General features: G+C 51.7%; 1 protein-coding gene across 1 annotated transcript in view; it reads left to right on the forward strand.

Moving 5' to 3' along the window:
* The window catches only part of DNAI1 (dynein axonemal intermediate chain 1), a 142126-nt gene extending 133512 nt beyond the window's left edge, over window positions 1-8614 (forward strand). Inside the window, exon 21 of the mRNA XM_072132714.1 lies at window positions 8437-8614. Within this exon, the coding sequence (XP_071988815.1) occupies window positions 8437-8541 (105 nt within the window). The 3' untranslated portion in view covers window positions 8542-8614. The remainder of the gene's footprint in view (window positions 1-8436) is intronic.
* The last annotated feature ends 2144 nt before the right edge of the window (window positions 8615-10758 follow it).

Here is a 10758-nt window from a genome sequence, read left to right on the forward strand (position 1 = left end):
ATAATGTCCCAGAGCGTGCAGCATACCCACCTTATACAGGAATCAGTATAAGGGAGATGGAGGAGGCCATAATGTACCAGAGCGTGCAGCATATCCTCCCCATACAGGAATCATTATAAGGGGAGATGGAGGAGGCCATAATGTCCCAGAGCATATCCACTCCATACAGGAATCAGTATAAGGGGAGAAGGAGGAGGCCAACATGTCCAAGAGAGTGCAGCATATCCACTCCATCAGGAATCAGTATAAGGGAGATGTAGGAGGCCAACATCTCCCAGAGAGTGCAGCATATCCACTCCATACAGGAATCAGTATAAGGGAGATGGAGGAGGCCAACATGTCCAAGAGAGTGCAGCATATCCACCATATACAGAAATACGTATAGAAGGAGATGGAGGAGGCCAACATGTCCCAGAGAGTGCAGCATATCCATCCCATACAGGAATCAGTATAAGGGAGATGGAGGAGGCCAACATGTCCCAGAGAGTGCAGCATATCCACCCCATAGAGGAATCAGTATAAGGGAGATGGAGGAGGCCATCATGTCCCAGAGAGTGCAGCATATCCACCCAATACAGGAATCAGTATAAGGGGAGATGGAGGAGGCCAACATGTCCCAGAGAGTGCAGCATATCCACCCCATAGAGGAATCAGTATAAGGGAGATGGAGGAGGCCATCATGTCCCAGAGAGTGCAGCATATCAGCTGCATACAGGAATCAGTTTAAGGGGAGATGGAGGAGGCCATATTGTCCCAGAGTGTGCAGCATATCCACCCCATACAGAAATCAGTATAAGGGAGATGGAGGAGGCCAACATGTCCCAGAGAGTGCAGCATATCCACCCCATACAGGAATCAGTATAAGGGGGGTGGAGGAGGCCATAATGTCCCAGAGAGTGCAGAATATCCACTTCATACAGGAATCAGTATAAGGGAGATGGAGGAGGCCAACATGTCCCTGAGAGTGCAGCATATCCACTCCATACAGGAATCAGTATAAGGGAGATGGAGGAGGCCAACATGTCCCAGAGAGTGCAGCATATCCACTCCATACAGGAATCAGTATAAGGGAGATGGAGGAGGCCGTCGTGTCCCAGAGAGTGCAGCATATCCACTCCATACAGGAATCAGTATAAGGGAGATGGAGGAGGCCATCATGTCCCTGAGAGTGCAGCATATCCACCCCATACAGGAATCAGTATAAGGGAGATGGAGGAAGCCATATTGTCCCAGAGAGTGCAGCATATCCGCTCCATACAGGAATCAGTATAAGGGAGATGGAGGAAGCCATATTGTCCCAGAGAGTGCAGCATATCCACCCCATACAGGAATCAGTATAAGGGGGGTGGAGGAGGCCAACATGTCCCAGAGAGTGCAGCATATCCACCCCATATAGGAATCAGTATAAGGGGGATGGAAGGGGGCAACACGTTCCAGAGTGTGCAGCATATCCATCTCATACAGGAATCGGTATAAAAGGAGATGGAGGAGGCCATCATGTCCCAGAGAGTGCAGCATATCCACTCCATACAGGAATCAGTATAAGGGAGATGGAGAAGGCCAACATGTCCCAGAGAGTGCAGCATATCCATCCCATACAGAATCAGTATAAGGGGAGACGGAGGAGGCCATCATGTCCCAGACAGTGCAGCATATCCACCCAATACAGAAATCAGTATACAGGGGAGACGGAGGAGGCCATCATGTCCCAGACAGTGCAGCATATCCACCCAATACAGAAATCAGTATACAGGAGATGGAGGAGGCCAACATATCCCAGAGAGTGCAGCATATCCACTCCATACAGGAATCAGTATAAGGGAGACGGAGGAGGCCAATATGTCCCAGAGAGTGCAGCATATCCACTCCATACAGAAATCAGTATAAGGGGAGACAGAGGAGGCCATCATGTCCTAGACAGTGCAGCATATCCATCTCATACAGGAATCAGTATAAGGGAGATGGAGGAGGCCAACATGTTTTAGAGTGTGCAGCATATCCACCCCATACAGGGATCAGTATAAGGGAGATGGAGGAGGCCATCATGTCCCAGAGAGTGCAGCATATCCACCCAATACAGAAATCAGTATAAAGGAGATGAAGGAGGCCATCATGTCCCAGAGAGTACAGCATATCCACTGCATACAGGAATCCGTATAAGGGAGATGGAGGAGGCCAACATGTCCCAGAGAGTGCAGCATATCCACTTCATACAGGAATCAGTATAAGGGGAGATGGTAGAGGCCAAAATGTCCGAGAGAGTGCAGCATTTCCACCCCATACAGGAATCAGTATAAGGGAGATGGAGGAGGCCAACATGTCCCACAGATTGCAGCATATCCACTTCATACAGGAATCAGTATAAGGGAGATGGAGGAGGTCATAATGTCCCAGAGCGTGCAGCATATCCACTCCATACAGAAATCAGTATAAGGGAGATGGAGGAGGCCAACATGTCCCAGAGAGTGCAGCATATCCACTCTATACAGGAATCAGTATAAGGGAGATGGAGGAGGCCAACATGTCCCAGAGAGTGCAGCATATCCATCCCATACAGAATCAGTATCTAAGGGGTGATGGAGGAGGCCAACATGTCCCAGAGAGTGCAGCATATCCATCTCATACACGAATCAGTATAAGGGGAGACGGAGGAGGCCATCATGTCCCAGACAGTGCAGCATATCCACCCAATACAGAAATCAGTATACAGGGGAGACGGAGGAGGCCATAATGTCCCAGACAGTGCAGCATATCCATCCCATACAGGAATCAGTATAAGGGAGATGTAGGAGGCCATAATGTCCCAGAGAGTGCAGCATATCCACCCCATACAGGAATCAGTATAAGGGAGATGGAGGAGGCCATAATGTCCCAGAGAGTGCAGCATATCCACCCCATACAGGAATCAGTATAAGGGAGATGGAGGAGGCCAACATGTCCCAGAGAGTGCATCATATCCACTCCATTTGGAATCAGTATAAAGGAGATGGAGGAGGCCATCATGTCCCAGAGAGTGCAGCATATCCATCCCATACAGGAATCAGTATAAGGGAGATGGAGGGGGGCAACATGTACCAGAGAGTGCAGCATATCCGCTCCATACAGGAATCAGTATAAGGGAGATGGAGGAGGCCAACATGTCCCAGAGAGTGCAGCATATCCACCCCATACAGGAATCAGTATAAGGGGGATGGAGGAGGCCATAATGTCCCAGAGAGTACAGCATATCCACTCCATACAGGAATCAGTATAAGGGGAGATGGAGGAGGACAACATGTCCCAGAGAGTGCAGCATATCCACTCCATACAGGAATCAGTATAAGGGAGATGGAGGAGGCCAACATGTCCCAGAGAATGCAGCATATCCACTCCATACAGGAATCAGTATAAGGGGAGATGGAGGAGGCCAACATGTCTCAGAGAATGCAGCATATCCACTCCATACAGGAATCAGTATAAGGAGAGATGGAGGAGGCCAACATGTCCCAGAGAGTGCAGCATATCCATCCCATACAGGAATCAGTATAAGGGAGATGGAGGAGGCCAACATGTCCCAGAGAGTGCAGCATATCCGCTCCATACAGAAATAAGTATAAGGGAAATGGAGGAGGCCAACATGTCCGAGAGAGTGCAGCATATCCGCTCCATACAGGAATCAGTATAAGGGAGATGGAGGAGGCCAACATGTCCCAGAGAGTGCAGCATATCCACCCACTATAGGAATCAGTATAAGGGGGATGGAGGGGGGCAACATGTTCCAGAGAGTGCAGCATATCCATCTCATACAGGAATCGGTATAAACGGAGATGGAGGAGGCCATCATGTCCCAGAGAGTGCAGCATATCCATCCCATACAGGAATCCGTATAGAAGGAGATGGAGGAAGCCAACATGTCCCAGAGAGTACAGCATATCCACTCCATACAGGAATCAGTATAAGGGAGATGGAGGAGACCAACATGTCCCAGAGAGTGCAGCATAACCACTCCATAAAGGAATCAGTATAAGGGAGATGGAGGAGGCCAACATGTCCCAGAGAGTGCAGCATATCCACTCCATACTGGAATCCGTATAGGAGGAGATGGAGGAGGCTAACATGTCCCAGAGAGTGCAGCATATCCGCTCCATACAGGAATCAGTATAAGGGAGATGGAGGAGTCCTACATGTCCCAGAGAGTGCAGCATATCCACCCCATACAGGAATCAGTATAAGGGAGATGGAGGAGGCCAACATGTCCCAGAGAGTGCAGCATATCCACTCCATACAGGAATCCGTATAGGAGGAGATGGAGGAGGCTAACATGTCCCAGAGAGTGCAGCATATCCGCTCCATACAGGAATCAGTATAAGGGAGATGGAGGAGGCCAACATGTCCCAGAGAGTGCAGCATATCCACACAATACAGGAATCAGTATAAGGGAGATGGAGGAGGCCATCATGTCCCAGAGAGTGCAGCATATCCACCCCATACAGGAATCAGTATAAGGGGGATGGAGGGGGGCAACATGTCCCAGAGAGTGCAGCATATCCACCCCATACAGGAATTAGTATAAGGAAGATGGAGGAGGCCAACATGTCCCAGAGAGTGCAGCATATCCACTCCATACAGGAATCAGTATAAGGGGGGATGGAGGAGGCCATCATGTCCCAGACAGTGCAGCATATCCACCCCATACAGGAATCAGTATAAGGGAGATGGAGGAGGCCATCATGTCCCAGACAGTGCAGCATATCCACCCCATACAGGAATCAGTATAAGGGGGGATGGAGGAGGCCATCATGTCCCAGACAGTGCAGCATATCCACCCCATACAGGAATCAGTATAAGGGAGATGGAGGAGGCCATCATGTCCCAGACAGTGCAGCATATCCACCCCATACAGGAATCAGTATAAGGGGGGACGGAGAAGGCCATCATGTCCCAGAGAGTGCAGCATATCCACTTCATACAGGAATCAGTATAAGGGGGATGGAGGAGTCCAACATGTCCCAGAGAGTGCAGCATATCCGCTCCATACAGGAATCAGTATAAGGGAGATGGAGGATGCCATCATGTCCCAGAGAATGCAGCATATCCACTCCATACAGGAATCAGTATAAGGGAGATGGAGGAGGCCATCATGTCCCAGAGAATGCAGCATATCCACTCCATACAGGAATCAGTATAAGGGAGATGGAGGAGGCCAACATGTCCCAGAGAGTGCATCATATCCGCTCCATACAGGAATCAGTATAAGGGAGATGGAGGAGGCCATCATGTCCCAGAGAGTGCAGCATATCCACTCCATACAGGAATCAGTATAAGGGAGATGGAGGAGACCAACATGTCCAAGAGAGTGCAGCATATCCGCTCCATACAGGAATCAGTATAAGGGAGATGGAGGAGGCCATCATGTCCCAGAGAGTGCAGCAGATCCACCCCATACAGGAATCACTATAAGGGAGATGGAGGAGGCCAACATGTCCCAGAGAGTGCAGCATATTCATCCCATACAGGAATCAGTATAAGGGAGATGGGGGAGGCCATCATGTCCCAGAGAGTACAGCATATCCACTTCATACAGGAATCAGTATAAGGGAGATGGAGGAGACCAACATGTCCCAGAGAGTGCAGCATATCCATCCCATACAGGAATCAGTATAAAGGGAGATGGAGGAGGCCAACATGTCCCAGAGAGTGCAGCATATCCACTCCATACAGGAATCAGTATAAGGGAGATGGGGGAGGCCATCATGTCCCAGAGAGTACAGCATATCCACTTCATACAGGAATCAGTATAAGGGAGATGGGGGAGGCCATCATGTCCCAGAGAGTACAGCATATCCACTTCATACAGGAATCAGTATAAGGGAGATGGAGGAGACCAACATGTCCCAGAGAGTGCAGCATATCCATCCCATACAGGAATCAGTATAAAGGGAGATGGAGGAGGCCAACATGTCCCAGAGAGTGCAGCAGATCCACCCCATACAGGAATCAGTATAAGGGAGATGGAGGAGGCCATCATGTCCCAGAGAGTACAGCATATCCACTTCATACAGGAATCAGTATAAGGGAGATGGAGGAGACCAACATGTCCCAGAGAGTGCAGCATATCCATCCCATACAGGAATCAGTATAAAGGGAGATGGAGGAGGCCAACATGTCCCAGAGAGTGCAGCATATCCACTCCATACAGGAATCAGTATAAGGGAGATGGAGGAGGCCATAATGTCCCAGAGAGTGCAGCATATCCACTCCATACAGGAATCAGTATAAGGGAGATGGAGGAGGCCAACATGTCCCAGAGAGTGCAGCATATCCACTCCATACAGGAATCAGTATAAGGGAGATGGAGGAGGCCAACATGTCCCAGAGAGTGTAGCATATCCATCCCATACAGGAATCAGTATAAGGGAGATGGAGGAGGCCATAATGTCCCAGAGAGAGTAACCTACCTCGTTATCACATAGTAGCATCACCTGTATCTTATCATGTGTTACTGTATTGTGCCGCAGTTGCACTCACTATTCTGCTGCCTCAGAGCTGAGCTTTCATATTTGGTGGTACTTGCCCTTGTAATTTGCATTCTGGGTAATGGCTGTACATTATATGATATCCAGTCATGTGACCTGGGTCTCTGTTATCTCCTCCGTCTCCTGCTCCTCCTCCTCCTCGTCTCCTTTCATCTACTTCCTATAATCTTGTAGGGAGATGAGTTTCCACCATTCATTTTTCATGACTATTAGGATCCTCTAATTAGGGAGTCGTTAGGATTGTACTGAATTACCTGACGCAGCACTTCCTACAGCTGACCAGTGCGGACATGTGCGCATCTCCTCCCGGACCCACAGAACTGCCATCTCCTCCCGGACCCCCAGAACCGCCATCTCCTCCCGGACCCCCAGAACCGCCATCTCCTCCCGGACCCCCAGAACCGACATCTACTCCCAGACCCCCAGATCCGTCATCTCCTCCCAGACCCCCAGATCCGTCATCTCATCCCGGACCCCCAGAACCGCTATCTCCTCCCGGAGCCCCAGAACCGCCATCTCCTCCCAGACCCCCAGAACCGCCATCTCCTCCCGGACCCCCAGAACCGCCATCTCCTCCCGGACCCACAGAACCGTCATCTCCTCCCGGACCCCCAGAACCGCCATCTCCTCCCGGACCCCCAGAACCGACATCTACTCCCAGACCCCCAGATCCGTCATCTCCTCCCAGACCCCCAGATCCGTCATCTCATCCCGGACCCCCAGAACCGCTATCTCCTCCCGGAGCCCCAGAACCGCCATCTCCTCCCAGACCCCCAGAACCGCCATCTCCTCCCGGACCCCCAGAACCGCCATCTCCTCCCGGACCCCCAGAACCGCCATCTCCTCCCGGACCCCCAGATCCGTCATCTCATCCCGGACCCCCAGAACCGCCATCTCCTCCCGGAGCCCCAGATCCGTCATCTCATCCCGGACCCCCAGAACCGCCATCTCCTCCCAGACCCCCAGAACCGCCATCTCCTCCCGCCCCCCAGATCCGCCATCTCCTCCCGGACCCCCAGAACCGCCATCTCCTCCCAGACCCCCAGAACCGCCATCTCCTCCCAGACCCCCAGAACCGCCATCTCCTCCCGCCCCCCAGATCCGCCATCTCCTCCCGGACCCCCAGAACCGCCATCTCCTCCCGCCCCCCAGATCCGCCATCTCCTCCCGGACCCCCAGAACCGCCATCTCCTCCCGCCCCCCAGATCCGCCATTTCCTCCCGGACCCCCAGAACCGCCATCTCCTCCCGGACCCCCAGAACCGCCATCTCCTCCCAGACCCCCAGAACCGCCATCTCCTCCCGCCCCCCAGATCCGCCATCTCCTCCCGGACCCCCAGAACCGCCATCTCCTCCCGCCCCCCAGATCCGCCATCTCCTCCCGGACCCCCAGAACCGCCATCTCCTCCCACCCCCCAGATCCGCCATTTCCTCCCGGACCCCCAGAACCGCCATCTCCTCCCGGACCCCCAGATCCGTCATCTCATCCCGGACCCCCAGAACCGCCATCTCCTCCCGGAGCCCCAGATCCGTCATCTCATCCCGGACCCCCAGAACCGCCATCTCCTCCCAGACCCCCAGATCCTTCATCTCATCCCGGACCCCCAGAACCGCCATCTCCTCCGGGACCCCCAGATCCGTCATCTCATCCCGGACCCCCAGAACCGCCATCTCCTCCCAGACCCCCAGATCCTTCATCTCATCCCGGACCCCCAGAACCGCCATCTCCTCCCGGACCCCCAGAACCGCCATCTCCTCCCGGACCCCCGAACCCCCAGATCCGTCATCTCCTCCCGGACCCCCAGATCCGTCATCTCGTCCCGGACCCCCAGACCTGTCATAATAATTCCTTTATGTAGATAGCGCACACAGATAACGCGGCGCCTTCTCCCGTCTTATTGATTTGTATTTTTATGTTTCAGGAGAAGAAAGGACAAGAAGTTCCCAAAGGTCCAGAGGTGGAAGTGGCCAAACTGGACAAGTTACTGGCCCTGGTCCGAGAGCCCGAAGACAAACCCGAGAAGTGACCGATCCAGCCCCCCAATATGTGACCCCCAAATATTCTCCAACTGTATAATAAATCACCCCAACACACTGCAACCTATTACTCTCTGTTATCAGCCATTACATCCCGGGGAGAGGAGACTGTACAGGGGGATACAATCTATTACTCTCTGTTATCAGCCATTACACCCCGGGGAGAGGAGACTGTACAGGGGGGGGATACAATCTATTACTCTCTGTTATCAGCCATTACATCCCGGGGAGAGGAGACTGTACAGGGGGGATACAATCTATTACTCTCTGTTATCAGCCATTACATCCCGGGGAGAGGAGACTGTACAGGGGGGATACAATCTATTACTCTCTGTTATCAGCCATTACACCCCGGGGAGAGGAGACTGTACAGGGGGGGATACAATCTATTACTCTCTGTTATCAGCCATTACACCCCGGGGAGAGGAGACTGTACAGGAGGATACAATCTATTACTCTCTGTTATCAGCCATTACACCCCGGGGAGAGGAGACTGTACAGGGGGATACAATCTATTACTCTCTGTTATCAGCCATTACATCCCGGGGAGAGGAGACTGTACAGGGGGGATACAATCTATTACTCTCTGTTATCAGCCATTACATCCCGGGGAGAGGAGGCTGTACAGGGGGGATACAATCTATTACTCTCTGTTATCAGCCATTACATCCCGGGGAGAGGAGACTGTACAGGGGGGGATACAATCTATTACTCTCTGTTATCAGCCATTATACCCCGGGGAGAGGAGACTGTACAGGGGGATACAATCTATTACTCTCTGTTATCAGCCATTACACCCCGGGGAGAGGAGACTGTACAGGGGGGATACAATCTATTACTCTCTGTTATCAGCCATTACATCCCGGGGAGAGGAGACTGTACAGGGGGGATACAATCTATTACTCTCTGTTATCAGCCATTACACCCCGGGGAGAGGAGACTGTACAGGGGGATACAATCTATTACTCTCTGTTATCAGCCATTACATCCCGGGGAGAGGAGACTGTACAGGGGGGATACAATCTATTACTCTCTGTTATCAGCCATTACACCCTGGGGAGAGGAGACTGTACAGGGGGGATACAATCTATTACTCTCTGTTATCAGCCATTACATCCCGGGGAGAGGAGACTGTACAGGGGGGATACAATCTATTACTCTCTGTTATCAGCCATTACATCCCGGGGAGAGGAGACTGTACAGGGGGGATACAATCTATTACTCTCTGTTATCAGCCATTACATCCCGGGGAGAGGAGACTGTACAGGGGGGGATACAATCTATTACTCTCTGTTATCAGCCATTACACCCCGGGGAGAGGAGACTGTACAGGGGGGGATACAATCTATTACTCTCTGTTATCAGCCATTACACCCCGGGGAGAGGAGACTGTACAGGGGGGGATACAATCTATTACTCTCTGTTATCAGCCATTACATCCCGGGGAGAGGAGACTGTACAGGGGGATACAATCTATTACTCTCTGTTATCAGCCATTACATCCCAGGGAGAGGAGATTGTACAGGGGGGATACAATCTATTACTCTCTGTTATCAGCCATTACATCCCAGGGAGAGGAGACTGTACAGGGGGATATAATCTATTACTCTCTGTTATCAGCCATTACACCCCGGGGAGAGGAGACTGTACAGGGGGGGGATACAATCTATTACTCTCTGTTATCAGCCATTACATCCCAGGGAGAGGAGACTGTACAGGGGGGATACAATCTATTACTCTCTGTTATCAGCCATTACACCCCGGGGAGAGGAGACTGTACAGGGGGGGGATACAATCTATTACTCTCTGTTATCAGCCATTACATCCCAGGGAGAGGAGATTGTACAGGGGGGATACAATCTATTACTCTCTGTTATCAGCCATTACATCCCGGGGAGAGGAGACTGTACAGGGGGGGATACAATCTATTACTCTCTGTTATCAGCCATTACATCCCAGGGAGAGGAGACTGTACAGGGGGGATACAATCTATTACTCTCTGTTATCAGCCATTACACCCCGGGGAGAGGAGACTGTACAGGGGGGATACAATCTATTACTCTCTGTTATCAGCCATTACACCCCGGGGAGAGGAGACTGTACAGGGGGGATACAATCTATTACTCTCTGTTATCAGCCATTACACCCCGGGGAGAGGAGACTGTACAGGGGGGATACAATCTATTACTCTCTGTTATCAGCCATTA

This window comes from Engystomops pustulosus, chromosome 1, assembly GCF_040894005.1.
Source record: "Engystomops pustulosus chromosome 1, aEngPut4.maternal, whole genome shotgun sequence".
NCBI lineage: Eukaryota > Metazoa > Chordata > Amphibia > Anura > Leptodactylidae > Engystomops > Engystomops pustulosus.